At 39.8% G+C, this 26,971-nt stretch overlaps 1 protein-coding gene across 1 annotated transcript in view; it reads left to right on the top strand.

Annotated features, from left to right (window-relative positions):
- Window positions 1-5,216, top strand: part of Vwde (von Willebrand factor D and EGF domains) — an 84,847-nt gene extending 79,631 nt beyond the window's left edge. The window contains exon 30 of the mRNA XM_087901628.1: window positions 5,106-5,216. Within this exon, the coding sequence (XP_087757754.1) occupies window positions 5,106-5,216 (111 nt within the window). The remainder of the gene's footprint in view (window positions 1-5,105) is intronic.
- The last annotated feature ends 21,755 nt before the right edge of the window (window positions 5,217-26,971 follow it).

Here is a 26,971-nt window from a genome sequence, read left to right as displayed (position 1 = left end):
AAAAGTTCAGTCTGCAATTGTCCCCCAGAAAGAGAGGAAGCAAGATGAGAATGCCTCACTGATAAAAGTTGCCAAGCCAAATGACTAACACAGACAAGAACTGTGGGTTAAGAAGTAATGGTTAGTTAATAAGAAGACTGGGCTAATAGACCAACCAGTTTATAAATAATGTAGTGGTACTGGAGGTCCTTCTGTCTATGTGTTCCTTTCATTGGTTGAATAAAGAAACTGCCTTGGCTTTTTGATAGGGCTGAACTTAGGTAGGTGGAGTAGACAGAACTAAATGCTGGAAAGAAGGACAGAGTGGCAGATGCCATAAAGCTCCTGCCTGAGACTTACACTGGTTAGACTCTTTCCTGGTAAGAGAGGGCATTGAGCTCAAGGCTTTGTGTGTTCCAGGAAGTAGACATATCACGAGTTATAGCTCTAACCTTACCATGGTCTTAAATTAGTTTTGCACTTTTTCTTTTTCTTTGTCCCCTGACCCCCACCTCAGTGTCTTTAGTTACAACTACTCTTTTGATTGGTGCTTGGTTGGTATGATAAAACAGCATAACCTAAAGGAACTTGGGGAAGAAAGAGTTAATTTCATCTTGCAGTTTCACTTCATAGGCCACCACTGAAGGGAGTCAGGGCAAGAACTCAAAGAGGGTAGAAACCTAAAGGTAGAAACTGAAGCAAAAGCCATTAAGGGGTCTTGTTTACCAGCTTTCTACTTGTGGATTGCTTAGTCTTTTTTCTTATACCATTTAGGACCACCTAAACAAGAGTGGTAACAAATCTTGTGGGATGTGCCCACCCATATCAATCATACAGTGGTAGCATTTTTCTCATCTGAGGGTCCCCCTTATAAAGTGATTATAGCTTCAGCAGAGTATTTACAAAATTATAAAATTAGAAACATTCTGAATAAGATGAATTGAAAGGCAAACAAACCAAACCAAACCAAACCAAACAAAAACTATGCTTTACTTAATGGAAACAATTTTGAAATTATATATTAATGTTATTTTTACAATATTTTAGTTTTAGATGGGTAAAAGGATACTCAAACATTAAGACACTAGCTTTTTTAAAGTCTTAAACTTGGAAATTATGCTATTTAAATTAAAAGAAGTTGCTTATAAACCCAGATCTTAATTATGTGGCTTTCCTATGGGGCCAAACTAGACAAGTATCAGTTATAGGCTGGTATTTTTTTTCCCGATGATTAGAATCACTAAGGTATATTTCTGATATCTTTAGAACAGATAATTGGTAGGAGAAAAATATATAGACTTTGGAATCAAAATGACATGGTTTTGCGTGCATTAGTTTTAGTGTTTGAAGTTCTTATTTATAGAAGAATTAAGAATATAACTGAACAGTTCAAGCAGAAAGCTCATATCTATATAATCTTATGGGCATAAATAAAAACACAGCTAGTATTTTTTATTAAGCTTGAAGAACATCTTTCACTGAAAATTCTAAGGCATTCAAAGGACTGAACCACTAATATGGCAATATTAATCAATATTTTTTTTCATTTAAGTGGCAGAGTTAAAATGCACTATTAAGTTTATTTGAGCTGTGTGCAGTATGCTGAAATAAAGCAACATTATTGGAGACCAACAAACCAGATGACATATGATCATCGACTCATAGTAAGAACAAGTCATTGGGACTCAATCTCCCCTCCCACTTTTCACACCACCCCACCCCCGTTTAAAAAGCAGATATTCTTTTCTTCTCAAATATAATCTGAATACAGTTTCCTTTTTCTCTGTTCCTTCAGTTCTTCTCCACCTCTCACATCTGGATGTCCTTCTTTCCTTCCTCTCGTTAGAAAAGAACAGGCACCGAGGAGATAACAGCAAAACGTAACAAAATAACATAGTAAAACAAAAGTCATCATATTGAAATTAAACAAAACAAGCAACCAAAATTGAGAGCAGGCCCAAGAAAACAGCACAAGACTCAAGATCCACTTGTTTACACATGCATGAGTCCCATAATAGTACTAAACTGAAAGCTATGGTACATATGTGGAGGACTTAGTCCTGACCTGCATAGGTCCTCTGTGTGCTGCTTCTGTCTCTTTGAGCTTATATGAGCTTTGCTCTACTATTTTAGAGGGCCCTGTTCTCCTGGTCTTCCCCATCCCCCTCTGTCTTCCTCTCTTCTTCTGCCTCCTCTTCCAGGGTATGTATGGGAAAACAAGATTGATGGAGAAATATCATTTAGAACTGTGGGTTCTAAGGTCTCCCTCTCTCGCCACTAAATGTCTGTGTTCTGTACCTCGCTCCATCTCCTGCAGGAAAAAGCTTCTCTGATAATGGTTGAATAAGGCACTCAACTATGAATATAGCAGAGTATCCCTAGGAGTCATTATAATAATATTTTCCTTTTAAATCAGTAATATTTCATTTTTATCCTAGGTTTCTGTGATATCCAGTCTCTGGTTCTTGGTCACACAAGAAGTGTCAGGTATGCGTCCAATCTCATGGAGTGGGCCTTGAGTCAAATCAGATATTGATTGTTTATTCCCATAATATTTGTGCCACTATTGTCCCAGCATATTTTGCAGGCAGGACAGATTATAAATCAAGGGTTTTATGGTTGTGTTAGTGTTTAGTTTCCTCTTTTTTTGTAGCCTGAAGAGTCCCTTTCCATTTTATAGATACTAGAACATTTTATAGACACCTTTCCATTTTATAGACACTAGAACTAGAAGAGTTTGGCCTCTCCTTGTTCAATCTATTGTCTTGGCAGCAGCTTGGGTTGTTTGGAGACTTCCATGGAACCCTCTTGGCTAGCAACTCAATTTGGTGAAACCCAATCCTGGCCCTGGAAGCTGTGTTTGGTGACAAGTGATGACCAATAGCCATTCTGTCTCCTTCATTATTTGGAGATTTCTTTAGTATTGCCTTCATATGTTATAGGAAGTTTCCACTGCACAAGGTTTCTATATCTCCCTTGAAATGCCTTTCAAATCTAGCTGTCTGTGCCCATATTCTCTCCCCCAACCACATCTTCCCTCTTCCTTCCTACCTGCCCCTCTTTATCATGACTCTTGCCCCAGTTCCACGTATAAAATCTATTTTTCTTCCCTGTCCAAGGAAGATCCATGAGTGTCCCTGATCCCTTCCTCTATGCTAACCCCTCTATGTATGGTAGTTTGATTATCATTTTGTTAATGGCTGATATCAAGATATAAATGAATACATATCATATTTATCATTTTGGGTTACCTCATCCAGGATAATTTTTTTCTAGCACTTTCCATTTGCCTGAAAATTTTATGATGTCATTTTTTAGAGAGTTGAGTAATAGTCTGTTGTGTAAATGTATCACATTTTCTTTATCTATTCTTTTGTTGAGGAACATCTCATTTCTGGCTATTATGAATAGAACAACAATGAACAAAAAGCACAGACACATACAAAACTCATGGAGTTTATTTTGTGTTGGCTAACTACTTCTGGGTCTGGGACCTGCCTTGGAGTGGGGTTTATATACTCAGTGATACTCTCTTGGAGAAAACATATTTTTCCTTTCCCAGCAGGTATCGATTGCAAATAGCCTCTTGGTTAGTGGTGGGGCTTTTGTTTACTGACCCTTTACAGTACAGGGACTTTGTCTGGTTTGAATTTGTACAGGTCTTCCGCAGCACACTGTTACAGACTCTGGGTTCATATGTATTAGTACTCTTGCTATTATAAACTTCTAGTCTCTTCTTTTATATGGATTCCCAAGTCAGGAAGGGAGGGGTTTGATGAAGACATTCCAAATAAGATAGAATGCACCAAAATCTCACTCTCTGCACATTGGCTGGAAAATTTCTTTATAACTATTTTTTAAATTCCTCATCATTATTTAACATGTTTGTGATGTTTGGCCCATCTTTGCTGGTGTCAGCAATGTGAACACACTGCCCACTCCACCTGCTTCTGGGCTCTGCAGACTGGTTTCCCAGAGAACCTCAGTTGTGCTTCCTGGTAAGATGGGAACAGTAGGTGTCAGCATCTCCGGGGACAAGGTCAGGAAGAGACGTGTCAGACTCCTTAGTCCTTTCCTTAACCCTCTGTTAGGAAAACATGTGTATGTTAGGAGTTAAAACGTACTTCATTGGGAAATATATATATATATATATATATATATATATATATATATATATATATATATATATGAAAGACAGAAAGAGTACTTTACCTGAAATTTGGCCAGGTTAAATTCTGCAGAACCATGGCCAATTCCTAAATAGATGAGAAAACAGAAAACATCTTTGCTTCACTTTTCTATTACCATACCCATCATCACTGTTTTATTTGAAATTGCCTCAAAACTGTTAAAGATAAATAAACTCTTCCCACTCTAAATGAGAGGCAGAGCAATTCTCTTTTGAGGCACCACATCTGGAAACAGAATGGCCATTGTTGAGTGAAGATGGGGAAACTGATTACAGAAAAAGAAAAATGTTTAGTGACTGCAAAATGTGATCACAAGCTTTCAGAAAGGAAATAATGCAGACAGATGAAAGGGAAATTTTTGAAATAACTTTTTTTCATTTTGCTCAAGTAAAATATGAATGATGATAATAAAAATACATTCCGTATTCTGTGTATTTTTATTATTTATTAATGTATAAGTGCTACAATATTAATAGGACATAAGCAAAGTTGAAAAATTATGAGTTACCTTCTAAGACAATTAAGAAAAAGCAGAAGTTACCCCATGTTATACACTCCTACTTCATGATTTGGAGCAAGGAACAGCAAGAAAGAGATAGCATGCTTTTTTTGTCTTTCTAGGTCTAGGTTACCTCACTCAATATAATCTTCTCTAGGTCCATGCATTTACCTGAAAATTTCATGACTTCATTTTATTTACAGCCTAATGGCAACCAATTATGTATTTCTACACATTTTTATTGTCCATTCATCAGTTGAAGGGCATTTAGGTTGTTTCCATATGCTAGCTCTTGTGAATAAGGCAGTAATGAACATGGCTGAGCAAGCATCTGTGAAGTGGAACGTTGAGTTGCTTTTCATAACCAAGAAGTGGTAGAACTGGATTAGGCGTAGACTTATTTTTAGTTTTTGAGAGTCCTCCATCCTGATTTCCAGAGTGACTGCATCAGTTTGCGTTCCCCAGTAGTGAGCACAGGAATCGTTTCCTCCACAAGCTCACTAGAACTTGTTGTTCACTACTTTGTCAATCTTGGCCGTCCAGACTGATGAGATGAAATCACCACATGGAAACACATGCTCCTTTTCTCTCCTGATGTTTTAGAAACTCAAACAAATGGGTACCACTTGGTGGAGAGACCTTCATCAGGAAACTCCATTCTGCTTCTGTTAGACAGAAGCTTAACCCAAACCAAAGACATATAAAAATACTGATAACATCCATCGTTGGATGAAGGATCTAAGGTGATAAGCAAAATCTTCATCAGTATGGTTATAGGCCAAGGCCGGTTCAGGCACCCTCTCCTCTGTCTAGAGAACAATCTGGGGATCTCTCCTTGGACCTGGGATCCCATTTATAATCAAGTCTCTTGTAAACCCTAAAATGACTCCCTTAGTTGAGATATATTCTTCCCTGATCCCATATCCATCCTTCCTCCCTCCCCCATCTCAATCCCCCGAGTTTTCTCCATTCCTCTTCTACTCCCTTCTCTCTAACCCTCTCCCCTTCCAACAACCCTCCCCCCCACCCCCACCCCCATGCACCCGAGGTTACCTGGGACACATGTCTATTTCCAATCTCCAGGAAGATAAGTACATGATTTTCTTCAGGTTCACCTTCTTATTTAGCTTCTCTAGGATCTCTAATAATAGGCTCAAAGACCTTTAATTATGGCTAGAATCCACTTATGAGTGAATACATACCATATTCCTCTTTTTGGGTCTGGCTTACCTCACTCAGTAAAGCGTTTTCTATGTCCATCCATTTGCATGCAAAATTCAAGATGTCGTTGTTTTTTACTTCTGAGTAAAACTCTAATGTATATATGTTCCACACCTTCTTTAACCATTCTTCTACTGAGGGGCACCTAGGTTGTTTCCAGGTTCTGGCTATTACAAATAGTGCAGCTATGAACATAGTTGAACAAATGCTTTTGTAGTATGATAGGGCATCTCTTGGGTATATTCCCAAGAGTGGAATTGCTGGGTCCTGAGGGAGGTTGACTCCCAGTTTCTTGAGAAACCGCCACACTGATTTCCACAGTGGCTGTACAAGTTTGCATTCCCACCAACAATGGATGAGAGTTCCCCTCTCTCCACATCCTCTCCAGCATAGGCTATCATTGGTGTTTTTGACTTTAGGCGATACAGACGGAGACCCACATTGGAGCACCGTACTGAGCCCCCCATGGTCCAAATGAGGGGCAGAAGGAGGAAGAACATGAAAAAAAAACTCAGGACCGCGAGGGGTGCGATCACCCACTGATACAAGGGGACTGATCTAATGAGAGTTCACCAAGGCCAGTTGGACTAGGACTGAACGAGCATGTGATCCAACCAGATTTTCTGAATGTGGCTGGCCCGGAGCCTTTCTGAAAAGCCACTGACAATGACACTGGGACTTGTTTCCTCTGCATATACTGGATTTTTGGGATCCAGTCTGTTTTGATACTCACCTTCCTGGACCTGGAGGGAGGGGGGAGGAACTTGAACTTCCCACAGGGCTGGAAGCCCTGACTGCTCTTAGGGATGGATAGGGAGGGGGAGGGGGAGGGGGGAGTGGGAGGATGTTGGGAGGAGGGGCGGAAATGGAAACTTTCATAATTTAATAAACTTTGAAAAAGAAAAAAAATACTGATACATGAGAGGCCAGTTTGTGAGGCCAAACCTTGTTAGGTAGCCTCCACTGGTATTTTCTTTCTGATCTGACTTAACTTCTAAATAAATAAAGTGAACAGAAATAAAGACCAGGAATAAAATGACCAATAATAAGTGCTTCTAAGCCTGGTGTCTAACTTACTTATATCGGGTTCTTGTGTTAGGTTAAAGGTTGCTTGCTCCTTATGTGAACGACATTCTCTCCCCTTTTATCAGCAAATATAAGATATGATTCTTCAGTCTAAGTATCAAGCATTTAAGGGAGGTATTAACTAAGTTGAAACCTCAAGCTCCCTGTGCACCTATGTAGACAGACAGCATGAACACATACTAGACTGCAAACTAATGGTACAAAGAGTTGAGTTTTAGTCAAAGTAGTTGAGCTTGGGTCAACCTTAGATTGAGTTCAATAGAGCATACACCCATGTGTAGACAATTATGCTGAGTACATGTCGCTTTAATTGACTGTCTAAAATATCATGAGACCACTTAGCCCTAGCAGTGTTTGGATCTGTACAAATGATATAAAGATTGCTCTATTCTAGAACTGTGGGTCTAAATTAATTAAGAATTTTTAAACTAAATAGGTTACAATGTTGCCTTGAGATAAAGGAAAATCAAGTGAGATATGACCCAAAGTAATCCAAGAATCTAAAAAATGACGATGTCAGCGAAGGTGAATGAAGCTTTCCTTTAAAATGACAGATTGATCCAGGCAGGAACCCTAGGTTCACAATCTTCTTGGCTAATGCAACAGTGCAGGACTTGCTTCAAGCCTAGCAAGTCATGCGTTGTTTCCAATGTGCAGAGGACATAGCAAGCACGAATATTTCTAAAACCAAAATCATTTCACTCCCATTCTAAATAAATTGACTAGAGAATAGCATCCGCATGACCTCATGAAGGAGTACTGCTGCCTCTGCTGAAACAGAAGCAAGGGAAACCATAGGAAAATGTATGTGCCTTGAAAATTACATTCCTGGATCCAGAAAATGAAATACATTTTATTAATTATTAAGGAGGTATGGGGACTTTGTTCAGCATACGTTTTCAGCATTTCCCGTCTATGTTAAGTGTGATTTATTGTTCTCTTTGTGCATTCTAGCCCCAGAGTCATCATAAAGGGGACAGCTAAAATTAAGGGAGTAAGGAATAGTCTGTCAGTATTTGCCCCTGGCTGGAACACAACCATGAAAAAAAATGAAAAATGAAGCACCATTAGGAATAAATTGTAGGTTTTTAGTATGCTTTTATTCTCAAAATGGGTTTCCTTTTTGAGATTCGCCTCTTTCCATTAGCACTAGCTTGTGTTATAAGCTGACAGTGGCATTCTCTTTCCAACTGAGTCTCCCCAGATGTTTCCGACATTTACAGGGTAAATTTCTACTTCCCATACAAAGCTCTGTGTGCATCAGCCCCATCTGTGCTGCTAGGTTTAAAAGCCTTAAAAAGTTTTCATAAACTTCTTAGAAAACTGTGAATGTGTCAACAACATCAAACAACTCACCCAGAAACGAAAAAAAAGACATAGTGTTTTGAATCAAATGAGATCAAACACAATAGAGAATGTGAATTCAGGTAACCAGAATGACATGTTCCACCAAGGAAGTGGTTGCATGAACTTTTGTAATCTCAGAACAAAAGATGCTCATGCACAAACGTATTTACAAAAAAAAAAAAAAAAAAAAAAAACACGAGTGGGGACAGCAGTTACAGCAAGTCAAGGAGAACTGTTAACAGCTTCAGAGGCTATCTGATCAAATCCTTGGAAGTTTTTGTTCACTGTAAGCTAGTGGTCTAAAAATAAATTGCAAACTTTTTACCTGATACTCAAAGGCAGCATGAGGTCCAATACAAAGATGACTTAAAATGTGTATCACTATAACCCAAATACATTTATTTGTTCCCAGTCACAGTCCCAGTGCTTATGTCAAAGGCTGAAGCAGAAGGATCACTTCAATTTACAAGACAACCAGGGCTACATAGTAAGTTCTTAACCAAATGAGATAGAAAGTGAGCCCTTATTTAAGAAATTAGAGCAACAAGGTAACTGAAAGATAGTACAAAATAATATGGGTTCTCAATTTGCAACACCCTAACCTTCATAAGCAGAAAGTTCTAATTAATCAGTCAGTATGTAGAATCATCAGGACAAACTACTTTCTCCAAAAAATATTTCACTTCACAGATCTATACCATGATTTCTAAGGCTGATAGAACATATAAATCAGACACTGGCTTGCTTTTTTTCATTTGGCATTGCAAGTTGTTTCTGAAAAACCTATGGCAATCCTCCTGCCTCAGTCTCTCAAGTACTGGATTATAGGCATAAGTTACCCTGACTGATCATTTATTCATTTTTTAACTTCTAATGTAAGTGAACATAACTTAAGAAAGTTAATGGGTTAGAGTATTCAATAAGAATCATTGTGAAATGTCTTCTGGTTTATAGGACACATGAAAATAATTTCAGACTTTTCATCGTAAGTCTTCTAGCCTTTGTGTCAATTATCATATGAGTCCTTTGGGGTACATATACAAACTTAATCCAATCCAGCATTAGATATTCTCTACGAGTTACTGGGTAGAAGGGACAGTAGCTGTTGCTGTTACCTTGTCATTCCTTCATTGTCTCATGGCATTAAAGCATCACTGCATTGCCTTATCTCTTCTTTTTAAACTAAACCAATAGCATAAGATTTGCAAAGGGCAGAAATTTTATCAGTTAGTTATGCCACACTTGTTAATATTAAGCTTCACTTGGCTGCGTACGTTCTTGAACATTTCCAGAGCCACTGCCACCACTAAGGGCTTCTGAGTCTACCCTTACTCTACCTAAACTCAGTCTTGCAACTTTCCCATGACTTCTTGACTGTCTCTGTCTCTTTCTCTCTGTGTGTATGTGTATGTGTGTGTGTGTGTGTGTGTGTGTGTGTGTGTTTGCAAAAGCAGAGCAAAAGCAAACGTTCTTCTTTTTGTCATCCTTTTCTTTCCTTCAGAATAGCTAAACTTTCTTGTTTACTATTTTGATTCCATAGAAGACCTCCCACCCTAATTTACATTATCGTGATCTCATCTTTAATAGTGGCAATTTCTTGGCTATTTTCACAGACTATTAGTCTGTGAGTAGCAGCTATGGAGACTGTTTTTCTTCCTGTCTCAGTGTTATCAATGTGAAGAGATACTGCTGACCATGGTAACTCTTATAAAGGAAAACATTTAATTGAAGGTGGCTTACAGCTTCATAGTTTTAATTTCATTATCATCATGACATGAAGCATGGCAGTGAGAAGGCAGACTGGTGCTGGAGAAGGAGTTGAAAGGCCTGCATCTTGACCCACAGGCAGCATAAGGAAAAGCTGTCACACTGTGCATAATTTGAGAATATATGAGACCTCAGAGCCTGCCCCCACAGTGACACACTTCATCCAACATAACCACACCAACACAAACAAGGCCATATTTCCTCATAGTACTATTCCCTATGGGCCAAGAATTCAAATACATGAGCCTATGGGGGTATACCTAGTCAACCCACCACACTTAAAAACGCTGCACATATTCGTGAGTACTGCAAAAAAATGTTGTTTTCTAAGAGGGAGAATTATATTGATAAATCAAGGCATGAGCAAAAAATTTCAGATTGTATCAACAAGTGACTAGCACATTAGAAGACTGTGAATCTGAACACATTTCTCAGATTAGCTTTGGTAGGAACGTCAATGGGACCCACATATGAAACTAGTAGAATTACTTTACTTAGGTCTCAATAAAATTCAAACAAATGCCTTCTGGAAAGCCCTAGAACATGCTAGAAGGTTGATTCTCCAATTCCTGTCACAGCAGGAAGATAATGAAGGGCCTCAGCAAGAGCAATAGGATCATAGACTCTTCAGCAGGTCAGCCACCATCCACAGTCTGTCTTTTTCCAAGGTCATTTCCTGAGGGGTAGTGTCCTCCTTTTAAGGATTATCATTTTTCAGCTTAATGCTTCCTGGGGTGGTGCAGTATCTGAAGGTACCATGAATACCTTCATTCCTAGTTCATGTGCATTTCCTTCATTGGGACTTGTTGACCCCCCCCAACAAGAAACAGATTTAAGTATCAAGAGTTCTTGAATCTTGCACATATTTAACATCTACTGTTGTAACATTGCGCCATGAATGCCCAGCAACTGTCATTCATACATCATATTTAAAAGGTGATCCAAAATATTTGGGAAATTCATGAAAGGATCAATAGATTACTTCTTTCTATTTAAGCTCTCACTGATACAAAATTTAAAAAGCAAACTGATATGTGAATTAAGGTAACTCTTGATGTTCTTAAATGTAGTCATCATCTTCATATACTTTTAAAACATACTATAAACCATGATATAAATACATACACTGTCAAATCTACATGTAAAATTTACAATGAAGAAATAATATATGTTGGGGAATATTGTTTTAAGGTATGTTAATTTTACTTATGCTGTGGAAAATTTAATGATGTAAAGATGGGTTGCTTTTGTTTATGTTGCATTTGTTTAACTCTGTAAAGCTGTGATTTTTTTTGCCTATCTAAAACATCTGATGGTCTAATAATAAGCTGAAAAGACCAAGAGTGAGGCAGGAACATGGACAGGTGGGCCTGGCAGACAGTATAAATCTAAGAAGAAAGGAGGAAGAAGAGGAGCAAGAGAACAAGTAGAGGAAGATACAAGGGGCCAGTCACTTAGCCACAAAGCCAGCCTCAGAGTAAGAGTGAAAGAAAGATTACAGAAGTAAGAAAAGGAAAAAAATCCGGAGACAAAAGGTAGATGAGATAATTTAAGATATGAAAAGCTGGCTAAAATCAAGCCAAACTAAGGCTGAACATTTATAACTAAGAATAAGCCATGTGTGTGATTTTTGGGGGGTTGCGTAGGCCCCCCCAAAGAGGCTCCCCCAAAGAGGAGAAAGAGTAGGAAAATCAGTCAATAACATATAAATGATACTGCTAGTAGCTGCTGCATTTCTGCTGCAGCCTGTGTTCAGGTCCTGAGTTGGTGAAGGGGCGTCGGCTCAAAGAAATGAACTGTCCAACCACCAGATGAATTTCTCACAAGTGATGGGGAAAACCTTCAAGGAAAAGATGGGGTTTCAAGGAATGATGAAGAAATGACAGTAAAACTGCCAAGAGAGTCCTCAGTATTACCAGAGAGGAGAGAGCATGCACGCCAAGCAGTCCCAGCAGTATTCTGTGCTGTCCCAGAGTACACTGGTCCTTGCTGAGTAAAACTGTCCCCATGGGCTTTTGGCTCATACGACTTGTTGAACAATCATTCATGTTCTGGTCCAAAACTAGACTGCACAGCTCCCAACAATTAGCTTTTATGGATTCAAACATTGTTTTATATATATTTGAAGGGGTAGGACTTTCAGTTACTCAATGATGAGCAACTTTGAGGGTGTCAATTTTGGTCCCACTGAAGAGTTGAAGAGTTTAGTGTTTTTTGTCATAAATAAGCTTTGAGACCAGAATGGCAGTCACTTACTTGAAACATGTACTCATTGTGATTTGAAATATTACCCAGGAAATAATCTGAACTTTAGTTCCTGTTTCTGAGTTGTTCAGGGATATACAATTACAGAAGTATCATGTACAGATTTTTATGGGTCAAAAGTTGAACTTATATTTGGAAATAAAATAGTTATTCTGTGTTTTTATGACAGACAGATAGACTTTTGGTAAAGGCAAGCTCCCAATGTTCCCCGGGCCTACTTCCTGAAGCCTGGATCTCTCGTGGGATCTTCCTTCCTCATTTGGGGTTTTCCTGAGCACAGGTGGTACATCTAAATGTTGTCTTTAATTGGCTTTTCAAATTTGGAACATTATGCCTTTGTGTGAGAAGGAAAGTAATTCTCTTAGCCCCTGGGTAGGTGGCTTGGTGAAAATGCCTAACCAGTTGACTTCCAAAACTCAGTTAAGGAAGGGTCTTTCCTCCAGCAGGATCTACTGTCTTTGTGTCTCCTGTTTGAGCAGTTCTTGTCTTGGCCTGGGGTTACATTCCTTCATTCTGGGGAGTAAAGTTAGGGTGAAGCAAGGTTACCAAGACTTGTGTTAAGGGTGACTAAGACTACGTTTTTGTCTCTGACTTTTTGATGTCTTTGCAATGGGCAATGTCCGCCCTCTTAGGTAACCAGAAAACTTCTAATAGGGCCAAGATTTTTCTTAGTTTTTACTTTTTTCTTGTAGTAGAAAGGAGCAGCGGTTCCCCTACTAGTTTTCACCTGAAATAATTACACAGAAACCGTATTCTTTTAAACACTGCCTGGCCCATTATCTGTAGCCTCTTATTGGCTAACTCTTACATATTGATCTATCCCATTTCTAATAATCTGTGTAGCACCACGAGGTGGTGGCTTACTGGGAAGGATCTTAACCTGCATCCATCTTGGAGAGGAGAGCTATAGCATGGTGCGGGAGAATTGTCTGTATTCTGTCAATCATGTTTTAAATAAACGCTGATTGGCCAGGCAGGAGGTGTAGGTGGGAAAACCAGACAGGAAGTGGAAATGATGCAAGGAGAGCAGGAGAATTCTAGGGAGGAAGAAGCTGATTTCCCCACTCTTGCCCAGACAACCGAAGCAGCAGGATGTGAGCTGCCCCACTGAAAAAGGTACTGAGCCACATGGCTAAAATAGATCAGAAAAATGGGTTAATCAAGATATGAGTGTTAGCTAATAAGTAGCCTGACTTAATGGGCCAATCAGCTTTATAACTTAAAGAGATCTCTTGTGTGATTTTTCTCTGGGACTAAACAGCTGGGGGGCAGGGCTGGAAAGAAACCCCCAAACAAGCAGGCTCCCCTCATGTTACAATAGCATCTAACTCACTTCCCTTCTTCCCAGCATTCTGTTCTGTTTACTCTGCCTACCTAATTTTCTGTCCTATCAAAGGGCCAAGGCAGTTTCTTTATTAACCAATGAAAGTACACATTGACAGATGACCCTCCTCCATCATTTTCTGATGAAGGTAGCAATCCCCTCTCCCTGTATAGAGCCCCAAAGACATAGGCCACGACAAAAGAGTATCTGCTATCAGTGCATATGCTTACAGTCTTCCCTTTCCTCTAGTGATATGCTTTGATTAGAGCTAAAAGTTCAGTTCAGATACCCCCTGCTTAAAGATTGTCATCAGATAGTCTTAGTTTGGGCCATCACAACTGACCCTAACCACCTGTTCCCATTTGGGATGAAACTATACCTATCTGTGAACAATACCTCATTTGGTTCATCAATAGTCAGATCAGGCCTGATGAAGTAGATTAGGAGAGTCACTTTGGGACAGTCATGCAGGGGACTTGTGGGAGTGTCAACCAGCAGAAGACTGGCAGGGTTAAGGGCTAAGCTCTTATGAAACTGAATGCAGGGTTCATCTAGAACTAGAACTTGGCATTGAGTCACCATGGATAACCATCTCTCAGGTGCTCACCTCAAGAGGACCTCAAAAGAGTATGGGGCTATCATAAACGTTCCTGTCTTAAAAGTTAATTTGTTAGTTTCTTTTACCAGCAGGGCAGTGGCAGCTATAGTCCTTATATATGCTGACTACCTGACTATGACAGGTCTCTTGCACACATACACCATGGGTATTTTCTGGGATTACTTGAGAACCCCTACAATGTGGGATTCCCCTATGCTATAATTACCATTCATTAATAAAAAACTGCTTTGAGCCCAAGGCAGGGCAGAACAGAACTAGGCAGGAAAAGCTAGGCTGAATGCAGGGAGAAGGAGGGCAGAGTCAAGAAAAGCCATGTAGCCCTGCTAAAGACAGATGCCAGAACTTTACCCAGTAAGCCACAGTCACATGACAATACACAGAGAAATAGAATTGGGTTAAATTAAGATGTAAGAGTTATCCAATAAGAAACTAGAGCTACTTCCAATATCCAGGAGGACAGCTACATGTTTTTCTTTGGGTTCACCTTCTTATTTAGCTTCTCTAGGATCATGAATTATAGGCTCAATGTCCTTTATTTGTGACTAGAATCCACTTATGAGTGAGTACATACCATATTCATCTTTTTGGGTCTGGGTTACCTCACTCAGGATAGTGTTTTCTATTTCCATTTATTTGCATGCAAAATTCAAGATGTCATTGTTTTTTTACCGCTGAGCAGTACTCTAATGCATATATATTCCATGCTTTCTTCATCCATTCTTCCATTGAAGGGCATCTAGGTTGTTTCCAGGTTCTGGCTATTACAAATGTTGCTGTTGTGAACATAGTTGAACAAATGCTTTTGTATTATGATAGGGATATATTCCCAAGAGTGGTATTGCTGGATCCTTGGGTAGGTTGACCCCGAATTTCCTGAGAAACCGCCGCATTGATTTCCAAAATGGTTACACAAGTTTGCATTCACACCAGCAATGGATATGTGTTCCCCTTATTCCACATCCTCTCCAGCAAAGGCTATCATTGGTGTTTTTGATTTTAGCCATTCTGACAGGTATAAGATGGTATCTCAAATTTGTTTTGATTTGCATTTCCCTGATCGCTAAGGATGTTGAGCACGACCTTAAGTGTCTTTTGGCCATTTGAACTTCTTCTGTTGAGAGCCAGGCAAAAATTGGGAGCTTGTAGGTGGGGGTGGTATAGGGGTAAGGGGAGATGTGGATAGAGAAGGGAGAGGGGAGGATGGGAAGAACTTGGGGGAATGGGATGGTTGGGGTGGAGGAAGGGTGGATATGGGAGCAGGGAAGTAGATATCTTAATTAAGGGAGCCATTTTAGGGTTGGCAAGAGACTTGACTCTAGAGGGGTTCCCAGGTGTCCAAGGAGATGTCTCCAGCTTGTTCCTTGGGCAACTGAAAAGAGGGCACCTGAACTGGTCTTATCCTATAGCCACACTGATGAATATCTTGCATATCACCATAGAACCTTCATCTGGCGATGGATGGAGATAGAGACAGAGACCCATATTGGAGCACTGGACTGAGCTCCCAAGGTCCAACTGAGGAGCAGAAGGAGGGAGAACATGAGCAAGGAAGTCAGGACTGTGAGGGGTGTGCCCACCCACTGAGACAGTGGGGCTGATCTAATGGGAGCTCAACAAGGCCAGATGCACTGGGCCGGATGGAGCATGTGATCAAACTGGACTCTCTGAACATGGCTGACAATGAGGGCTGACTGAGAAGTCAAGGACAATGGCATTGGGTTCTGATTCTACTGCAAGTACTGGCTTGGTGGGAGCCCAGTCTGTTTGGATGCTCACCTTCTTAGACCTGGATGGAGCGGGAAGGACCTTGGACTTCCCACAGGGCAGGGAACCCTGACTGCTCTTTGGACTGGAAAGGGAGGGGGAGGGAGAGAGAAGAGGAAGAGGGAAATGGGAGGAGGTAAAAAATTTTAATTAAAAAAAAGAAACTAGAGCTAATAGGCCCAGCAGTGATTTAATTAATACGGTTTCTGTGTGGTTATTTCAGAACTGAACAACTGGAAACAAACAAGCGGTCTCACAGAACAAATTGGAGCCTCTAGGCAATGCCTCTGACTGCATACATGTACAGGTGGAATGAATTAGTAATGTCTGGTAGGGCCATGGTCAGGGCAGACACCAGGGCCTTTTTTTACAGCTTTGAAGGCCCTCTGCTCAATCTTACTGCATTCCAAAGGCTGTGTACCACCAGTGTGGTACTGGCATAGAGGGCTTTGGCTATCTCCGTTAATCCTATTATGCATAGCTGACAGTATCCAATCCCCTGTAAGTCAATGTGGGAGCAAGGATTTGTAGGATGCCTGAAATACAGTTGTGGGAAAGCTTTTGCTTTCCTTCCTTGAGGTTGTAGTCTAGGTATGGACATGAGGGACACAGAACTGAGCTTTCTTTGTTGAGACTCTGTACACCAGGGCTATGAGTCCCTCTCAGAAAGCTTCTGTTCACTTTCTACAATCCTCAGTAATTGGAGTCATGAGGTAGTCATCCACATACTGGAGCAGGGTGCTCTGTGAATATTATTTTTCTAACCACCAACAGATCTCAGGGCCCCATGGTGTTGTAGAATCCATGCACCCCTTCTCTATCTTCCACATTTCCACACTTGTCTATTTCCCCAAGTGCAGAGATCACTGCAGGAGAGAGTTTTTCTATTTTTGGTTTAATCTCAGATGTTGTAAACTCTCTGAGCAATTTTCAAAAGAGATTTATTCATCCCACAAATACCTCTAATTTCTGTACCTTCTTACTTGTGCCTTGGTTGACTGCAAGACAAACACAATATTAGTGGTTCACTGGGTTGGAGGGGGACATCTGGGACTATGAGGGTAAATACCTGGTATTCCTCATACAGCCTTTCCAGAAACCCCTGAGGTCCATGAGTGACTTGAGTTTCTTTAAGTTAGTCGGTATGTTTTCTGGCTGTCATTTTAATCCTTCAAATAACACTTGTTGAAAAAGGTGTCCAATTTTCTTTTACCTTAAAACAGTTTTAACAGGCTAATGGGGGCCTGTGGTTTCTTCAAACAGTGGGGAGTTTGGGGCCTTCCAATTATACAAGTCAACTGGCAGAGAGATTACATGAACTATGAATGAGGAAGAAGATGAATTTATACACACACACACACACACACACACACATGTGCACACACACATACACACACACCATAGGCTATATTACCTGAGGAATTACTTTCCCCTTCCCTGGTGCAACCAGTTGTTGACTGAGATTTTTGTCCTGCCTGGTTCCAGCAGTCATTAAGTCCCAAAGAAATCATACAGAGGTCTACATTAATTAGAAACTGATTGGCCTAGTATCTCAGGCTTCTTATTAACTCTTATAACTTATTTTAGCCCATAATTCTTTTCTGTCTTAGCCAAGTGGCTTGGTACATATTTTGGTGAGGTGGTCACATCTTGCATCCTCTGCATCTGGGTCATGACTGGAGACTGAGCTTCCCTCTTCCCAGAATTCTACTGTTCTCATTGCCCCACCTCTAGTTCCTGACTGGCTACTGGTCAATCAGCATTTTATTAAAAATAATACAAGTGACAGGGTACAGACCTTTGTTCCACAGCAACCAGTCACTTAAGACAGCCTGGGGAGCATATGGCTCTGGGAACTATTACCTTCTCCTTGTAGCAGGCAGGGCTGAGAGAGCAACCAGAGTTTTGGGGTTTGTCTGGGTGACATGGTTGGGCCAAAAGGATTCCAACTGAAGAGAACACAGGTCTTAAGTCAAGTGGGGGTTACTGTACCAAAGAGAGCCACTGATTTTTACAGGGAAACTATAGTTTATTAGAGGGAACTTGATGTCTGTCTATATCTGCTGCTTGAGACTCAGCATAGCCGTAGCAACAGTAGAATCCACTGATACATGCACAGTGGCAGTTGGTATGGTCTGTGAGCATGCAGAAAATTGTGTACCACCTCAGAGGCGGCTGTGGCTGTGGTCTTGGAATGCCTCGCTTCTTCCATTTTGGATCTCCAGTCAATAGAATGGAAAGAAACAAGAAACGGTACTGCAGTTTATCAAAAATCACATAAGAAATTTCAACTCTTATTCTTTGACTTATGAAAATCAAGGTTTGGCTAAGTTAGGCTGGAGAGATGGTTAAGAGGTTGAGAGCACTGACTGCTCTTCCAGAGGTCCTAAATCCAAATTAACCCATTTCTGTTAATCTGTGTATTGCCACGAGGTTGTGGTTTAGCTATAAGGTTCTGGCATCCTTCTCCTTTGGCAGCTACATGGTGTCCCTTTGACACCCAAAATTCTTCTGTAACATTGGAACATCCACCTTCAGCCTACAGGAACACAGAATCTGGCAGACTTTTTCATTAAGTGGGAAATTTAAAGACTCTTTCACCTATACTGGCAATTTGTCAGTCACTTTCTTCTGTGTCCTGCAAAATGTCTGACAAACTCTTTTATGAAGCAGGAACATGTCCCTCAAGGAACATCTCACCTTTAGGCAAATTCAGCAGTGACTTTTCTGTGGATCCAGTTCATACAGCATAATATCAAGCCGTCCAGGCAAGAACAGTTTCTTGCCTAAATGGCTAGTCTTGTCACAATGAAAGCAAATTCCATAAAGAGTTTCTTCAGTACTCATCAACATTTCTGAAGTAATTGGTGCTGTCAGAAGCAGACATGTCTCATTGTTGAGAAAAGTCTAAGTTCTTAAAACAGTTTATATGCCATATTCTGAAGATCGTTGAGGTGTGAAGATTATCTAACTTAAATATCTGTCTGTACATCTGAAAAACCCAACTAACATGACTACAGTTTGACTATTATAGATGACTATATATTAATCCATAATTTTAAATTATTTATTATATTTTTAAATGGGGTGCACAAACATAATACCTTAAATGAGCAGAAATACATATATACACAGTGTAACAAAACTGTACCTTAAATTTGTATCAATAGACCAAGAGCCATAACAATGCAAAATAATATTTATCTTTATATCATATCACCATTATTTATTTATTTATTTAAAATTGACTGTGATCATTAACTACTTATAATTTAAATGAAACCCTATTTAAATGAAAATCAACATTTATAAACAGTAATTTTGGGAGTTTTGGTGTTGTTTTCTTCAAACTGCTTCCTATTGTTTGTTGGATGAAGAATTTTTAAGGTTCATGGAGAACTTTCCCAGAGTGGGGGATTTTTTTCATCAAATCACATTAGTCTGGAAGAAATCCACATGTTCCCATTCTCTGTGGAAACAAAAGCAGAACCTTTTTTCCAAAGTAACATATCCTTAGACTCAAATATTGAACTCAAATTTTGAAATCTTCAAAATATATATGTTGGTTTAGCTTAGCAGCACCCAGAATCAAATGTTTCTCTGTTATCAAGAAATTCAAAGAAGACACAGTAATACACGTAATCCATACTCTTCATTATTTTTCATCATTACATGGCTTACTTTAATACTTTGAAATATTTCTTTTATTATCTTTACTCTTTTAATCAATGACCGCCTTTACTCTTTCTTCTCTGTCTCTTTTAAACCTATGTACATTTATCCAACACTGTGACCCATTCACAGGTGTTCTATCTGAATCTGTCTTACTGTATATCTGTAATCATTTTCTGACCAGGAGAGGTTTTTTTTTTATTTTTACTTTTTTTTTGAAATTCTTGCCTGTTGTCTCTGCCAGGTCCAGCATGGCAGAGGTCTGTTCACTGCCTCTGAGAGCCATGTTCACCGCCCCAGCTCCAGGGATGCAACAGGTTTATATGACCCTTAAGCAATGTGTAACATGCTGCTCACAGACCCCACTTAAGTGCTCCATAGTGGTACCTCCCTAAAGAACCAGAGCTGTTCATATGACCAACACAAACCAGAAAACCTTCTCCAAAAGAAGCCATGACTCTGTTTGCAGCCAGCAAGCAGAGCCTGTCTGAAAAAATGTGGCTACCAAAAAGTTCCAACTGACTCCCATTTTTGTGGGTCTACAAGCCTATTTTAAAACTTTGTTAGTCTTTTGTGGATGTATGTTGCCAAACACTGGGCGTCATTGTGTAAACAGAGACTGCGTGTTGGTTTCCTGGGCACCCAGACTCAAATAACCACACAGAAACTATATTAATTACAACACGGTTTGCCCAATGGCTCAGGTATATTTCTAGTTAACTCTTACATTTAAACGAACCCGTTTCTATGAATCTGTGTAATGTTATGAGACTGTGGCTTATTGATAAGTTTCTAGCATCCTTCTTCTTCAACAGCTACATGGTGTCTCTTTGACTCTGCCTACTCTCTCTCTAATTCTCTATTTGGATTTTTCACCTGGCTATATTCTTTCCTGCCATAGACCAAAGAAGCTTCCTTATTAGTCAATGAGAATAAAACATATTAACAGCATACAGAGGAGAATCCCACATCAATAACCTGACCTTTGGCTTTTATAATAGAGTTGGTTAATTTCCCATGGTATTCTACAATAAGGGGGTCAAATTCTGATTAAATCTGAAATGGCCTCAGCAAGAATACAAAGAGGGGCTAAGTGGTAGTGACTCATGCCTTTTATCCCATCACTTGAAAGGCAGAACCAGACTGATCTCTGTGAGTTCTGGACCATCCTGGTCTACCGAGCTAGTACCAGGAAAAGTAAGGGCTATATAGAGAAACCATGTCTCAAAAACAAAACAAAACCAAATAAACAAAGAATGCAAAGGAGGAACCTTTGCACTATCTTGCCCTGTCGCAGAGTTTCTCAGGCAGCAATTTGTGAGACGTCAAATAAATGACAAATAGGACAAGCCGGTAAAGCTTGCTAATGTTAGGGCCTCTGGTATTATATTTAGAAGAGTTTATTTGTCTTCAGTTTTTCATCTTTGTTCCATAGAAATGAAAAGTACTCTTTTTTTTTGTCAAGCCATCTCAATTTAGACAAATAAAAGAAGAGTAGCAATCTCTCTAACTTCTGTTGCTTCTTCTGTCCAGCTCAGATTTCTCAAAGTTTTAGTAAAAAACTCTGATCACCCATGTATCTGTAACAGTGATGCCGAGGCAAAGGAAACCCTGAGAGTTTCCAATAACTGTTGCAGATGGGATGGAGCTGAACCTAATACTAAGGCACCATTTAACAGGAGTAAGTGCAAGGCAAGGTATCTAGGGATCATATGATATAGCTCATTCTGTAAAGCTGCTAGGCTAAGAAAACTTTGAAATGGCTTCTGGAGTGGCAAAGGCTAGCCTATAAATTGCAGTACGATTGTTATATATTGTCCTTTAAAGTGCAGTATATTAATTTAAGCCAGAAATTTAATGATGGCACTATTTTCTCAAAGTTGGAATGTATAAGTGAGCAAGAACTGCTGGTGTTAGACCCCTATGGACCATTTTTTTGCAGGAAAATATGACTTATATTTAGGAAACACAATAAAAGCAAAATTCTTTTCATTCTAAAAATCTGTCTATAATGTAGAATCATTACTACAAAGAAAAATAAAACACATCTTTAATTAAATAAGTGTTAAGCCTAGAATAGGGAGCTGACCCCAGGCAAACTTCCAAGGCTATGAAACAAGAAAGGAATTCCACTCTTTGATGTAATAAAGCAGACACATACGAGCAAAAACCAGTCTTTGAGGAAGAGCAGTTCACAGCACTGCCTGTCTTATATAACTTATCCTGACGTGACCTGATTGTTGTGTTAGCTACTTGACCTTATTCAAAAGAAAATCAAGCCTCTCCTATCTTTATGATGAGGTGGTTTCACATCCTAGGGCAGTGGGTGCATTGTTAAGTTCCTATGGCTGTGTCAAAGCTGGGAGTTTGGAGGGCTAGCTCTCTCCGTGCTTAAATTTCAAGCAGATCCACCTAAGTCCTTTTGAAGGACATGCCGCAGTCAGAGAGTTTGGAATTTTAAAGAGTCACATGTATTTCAAAAATTGAGAAACATTTACAAAATTTCTAAGGTAAAGGTTCTGAGAAGGCAATATAGTTTGAAATTTTTTCATAGTTTCAACAGCTTCTCATAAAATTTGATTTTTTTTTCATTTAGACAGGATGCCCCAAACTTTTTCATATTGGATTCCAACTCTTGGGCTTAATGAATTTTCTTGTCTCAGCCTCACAAATAGCCTGAACTACTTGTATATGCATCAGGCTTAGTTTAATTTTATTTTTGTTTGTAGTGTAGTTGACTGTGTACAGGGATCAGACAGTATGTGATGAACTTGCAAGCACACATTCCACTTCCACTACCACCTTTGGTCCATCTTCCTACTACTAACATCTTCTATTGGTATGGTATATTTCATAAAATTATTGTCCATATATGTCTTTCTATGTATTACAAAGGTGTCTATCAAGCCAAAAAGTCATGCACCACATCATTGTGGGATCATATAAAAGAGTTTCACTACTTAAGTATCCCGGGGTTCACTTATTTATTCTTTTCCCACTCCACTCTCATGATTTTTTTTTACTGTTACTATTGTTTTATCTTTTGAAAAATATCATATAACTGGGAGTTTAAAAAATTACAAGCTTTTTTCACTGTCTTCTTCACTTAACAAATGCCATTGATGTCTTATCTTGACCTGTGAGTTCATATATCTTAAAGTACCGAGTAATAGTCCATGGTATGAATACAACACAGATTTATACAATCAACTTTCATAGGGAATCTTCATTGTTCTAGATTTCAACTATTTTAAAATTAATTTTGTTTATACTAAATTTCATTATATCTTTCAAACAAAGTATGTTCCATCTGCTTTAACTTTTAGTTATTATGGTTTTTTTTATCACTTTCTCTGAAAGCTGAAGTTCTATCTTCTATACATAATAGATGAGAAGTACCAAGGAATAAACGTGTTAGCTGTGTCCTTAGATCCAATGGAACATAACTCTGAAACGTGCAAATGTTCTGGTAAGATTAAGCTCCAGTAGTCATGGGGCACATTACTGGGAAACTTACAATTAATCAGTTCTCTTTTAAACACATTGTCTCTTTATTTCTCAAATTAAAGCCTTATATATATTTATTAGCGCACTTGAGCATCTGTAATAACCTTCCTGTGCTTGAATCTTCTCATTATCATCCCAAGGGAAACAAATCAGGTTACAAAGTATATTTGGAAAAGTTTGAGTCACGTATGCTGAAACTAATAAATTATTGAGTTGTATTAGCAGTGCACTGAACAGCATTGAGAAAATATGAAGAGGAAGCCTAAGAGACATGTAGGGATCCCTCTAGAACTGCAGCCATGGTTCCTCACTCCTCAGGTAACAGTTATCAAAGTTATCCTGGAAGTTTTTCCTCCAGTTTATGCACCAGTAACTTCTCCTCTGGAGACTCTGTGTTGCCTGTGAGTCCCTTTATTTGTTCATCTTTCTGGTGAAAGATGATGGGTAGCAGTTTGCCTGAAACTGTAATTCTCTGAGGAATCCTAGAAAAGTAATTATTGAAAATGTGTGTGTGGAGGGGTGCCTCTTTAGCAAGTTTCCTTGTTGTAAGGATTGAAGTGATGGCTCCTAATCACTTTATTTATCTGAAGTTAAAGTAGAAATTTGCAAGCCAGGCTGGAGAACTTAAAATAAATAGGCCCATACTAAAACTCTAATTAACCCAATTAAAAAATGGGGTACTGAACTTAACAGAGAATTCACAACAGATGAACTTCGAATGGCTAAAAAGCACTTAAGGTCATGCTCAACCTCCTTAGCGATCAGGGAAATGCAAATCAAAACAACTTTGAGATATCATCTTACACCTGTCAGAATAGCCAAACTCAAAAACACCAATGATAGCCTATGCTGGAGAGGATGTGGAATGAGGGGAACACTCATCCATTGTTGGTGGGAATGCAAACTTGTGCAGCCACTGTGGAAATCAGTGTGGCGGTTTCTCAGGAAACTGGGAGTCAACCTCCCTCAGGACCCAGCAATTCCACTCTTGGGAATATACCCTAGAGATTCCCTAACATACTACAAAAGCATTTGTTCTACTATGTTCATAGCAGCACTATTTATAACAGCCAGAACCTGGAAACAGCCTAGGTGCCCCTCAATAGAAGAATGGTTAAAAAAGGTGTGGAACATATACACATTAGAGTTTTACTCAGCGGTAAAAAAACAATGACATCTTGAATTTTGCATGCAAATGGATGGAAATAGAAAACGCTTTACTGAGTGAGGTAAGCCAGACCCAAAAAGAGGAACACGGTATGTATTCACTCATAAGTGGATTCTAACCATAATTAAAGGTCTTTGAGCCTATTATTCATGATCCTAGAGAAGCTAAATGAGACGATGAACCTGATGAAGATTATATAGCTACCCGCCAGGAGGTAGGAAATAGACAAGAGTCCCAGGTAACCTAGGGTGCATGGGGGGGGGGTGGGAGGGTTGTCCGAAAGGGAGAGGGTTAGAGAGAAGGGAGTAGGGGAGGATTGGGGAAAGATCGGGGGACTGGGATGGGGGGGAGGGAGGAAGGATGGATATGGGATCAAGCAAGTATATACCTCAACTAAGGGAATCATTTTAGGGTTTTCAAGAGACTTGATTATAAAGGGGATCCCCGGTCCAAGGAGAGATCCCCAGATGGTTCTCTGGACAGAGGAGAGGGTGCCTGAACCGGCCTTGGCCCACAACCATACTGATGAATATTTTGCATGTCACCATAGAACCCTCATCTGGAGATGGATGGAGATGGAGGCGGAGAACCACGTTGGAACACTGGACCTAGCTCCCTAGGTCCAAATGAGAGGCAGAAGGAAAGAGATCGTGAGCTGGTGCGGGAGAATTATCTGTATTCTGTCAATCATATTTTAATAAAACGCTGATTGGCCAGGCAGGCAGTATAGGCGGGAAAGCCAGACAGGAAGTAGGGGTGGAGCAAAGAGACTTGGAGTATTCTGGAAGCAGAAGCTCTCTCTCAGCCATTCCTGTACAGACCACCGAAGAGGCAACATGTAAGCTGTCACACCGAGAAAGGTACCGAGCCCATGTGGCTAACATAGATAAGGATAATGGGGTAATATATGTTATAAGAGTTAACAAGAAGCCTGACCTAATGGACCAATCAGTTTATAACCTTATGGAGTCCTATGTGTAATTTCTCTTTGGGATTTGCCGGCTGTTGGGGTACTGGGCAGGACAGAAACCCCAACAAGCCAGCCCCCTCATGTTACATATGGCGCCCAGACATGGATAACTGAATCCACAGAAAGCCTGAGAAAGCTTGGGAAAGAATAGAGTAAAGCATGTTTTGTTGGTAGCAGCAATTTCTTGGGTCTACTTTGCTTGCTAGAGGCAAGCAAGCACTCTCATCTGAGAGAGGCTTCCTGACTCAGCTTTAGCTGCAAAACCTTGCAGCTCTTTAAAGAGGTCCTGCCATGAAGCACTTAAACCATGTTGATGAAAAGCAGAACACATGCTTTTCGGTTTTCAGTCGTAGCAGGAAAAAAGCTGCGCTGTTTTACAATGCCGGCTTTCTGGGCTGTCCTGACAGGGTAATCTCTGACTCTTTCAGGCAGGCAGTCTGACTGAGTGTGGTCTATGAGCAAAATGCTGCAGCTTGCTTGCTGGCAAGGACCTTGAAACGCCATAGAGTTATGGCAATGAACATAGCTCTGGCTGGTATCTCAGCCATGAGACTGAAGAGCTGGGGAATGGGTTGGATCTAGCCGTCAAAGCCACTGCTCTCCATATTGCTTAGTAAATTAAAGGCTCATGTGGTCAGAAAAGGGAGATAAACAGTAAAGAGAGATTCAAAGATGAAGAAAACCTCTAAATGGTTTATAATGTGTTACAAATAAATTCAGGATAAAAGTTAAAGTTCTTAAAGTAAAAAGAGAATAGTTAGGTGTGGTGGTACACACCTTTAATCCCAATGCCCTGGGAGATAGAGGCATATTGACCTCTATGACTTCAAGGGACAGAGGTAGAGATTGACCTCTGTGACTTCAAGGTGTGATAGTGCACACCTTTAATCCCAATGCCTGGGAGGCAGGGACAGACAGATCTCTGTGAGTTCAAGGTGTGGTAGCATACACCTTTAATCCCAGCACTGGGGAGGCAGAGACAGGAGGATCTCTGTGAGTTCAAGGACAGCCTGGTCTACAGAGTTATTCCAGGACAAAGATATATACAGAGAACCTGTCTCAAAAGCAAAAAGTAAAAGTAAAAATAAAAGAAATAGAGGTTAAAATAAAGCCACATAAAGATGGAAAATGCACAGAGAATCTTCATACTGTATGCTATTATGCTCTCTTTAAATTGTTTGATTGTTGAGGAAGGAGCAACAACTGCTAAAAGACTTTTGTTTATAAATGCTGCTGAACTAACCCAAGATAGAAATTTTGAAAATACCTTGGCTTCAAAACTGAAGTCAAAAGGTATGTTACTTTGGAGAAGCGATTTTGCTTTTGTTTCCACAGAAAACGAGAGTCTCTGGATTTATTCAGAGTTAAGAATAATCACCTTTGACCAAGGGAGGCCACCTAAAAAATCTCCGATAGGAACAGATGGCCCAGATGACAGAGGTCTACATCCAGAACTGATCCAAGACTGCTGCCTGAGATGATCGAGACTCACAGGATACTCCAGTCATGACTTGATTATAACTCTAAATTTTCTTTAGGTCCCCTTAAGACTATCAGCGCCCCCAACCAGCAGGAAGTAGCCTGAAATACTAC

This window comes from Myodes glareolus, chromosome 25 (assembly GCF_982192425.1).
Source record: "Myodes glareolus chromosome 25, mMyoGla1.1, whole genome shotgun sequence".
In the NCBI taxonomy this organism is placed as follows: domain Eukaryota; kingdom Metazoa; phylum Chordata; class Mammalia; order Rodentia; family Cricetidae; genus Myodes; species Myodes glareolus.
Note: the sequence above shows the minus strand (reverse complement) of the source record. Positions and strands in the feature narration are given on the sequence as shown.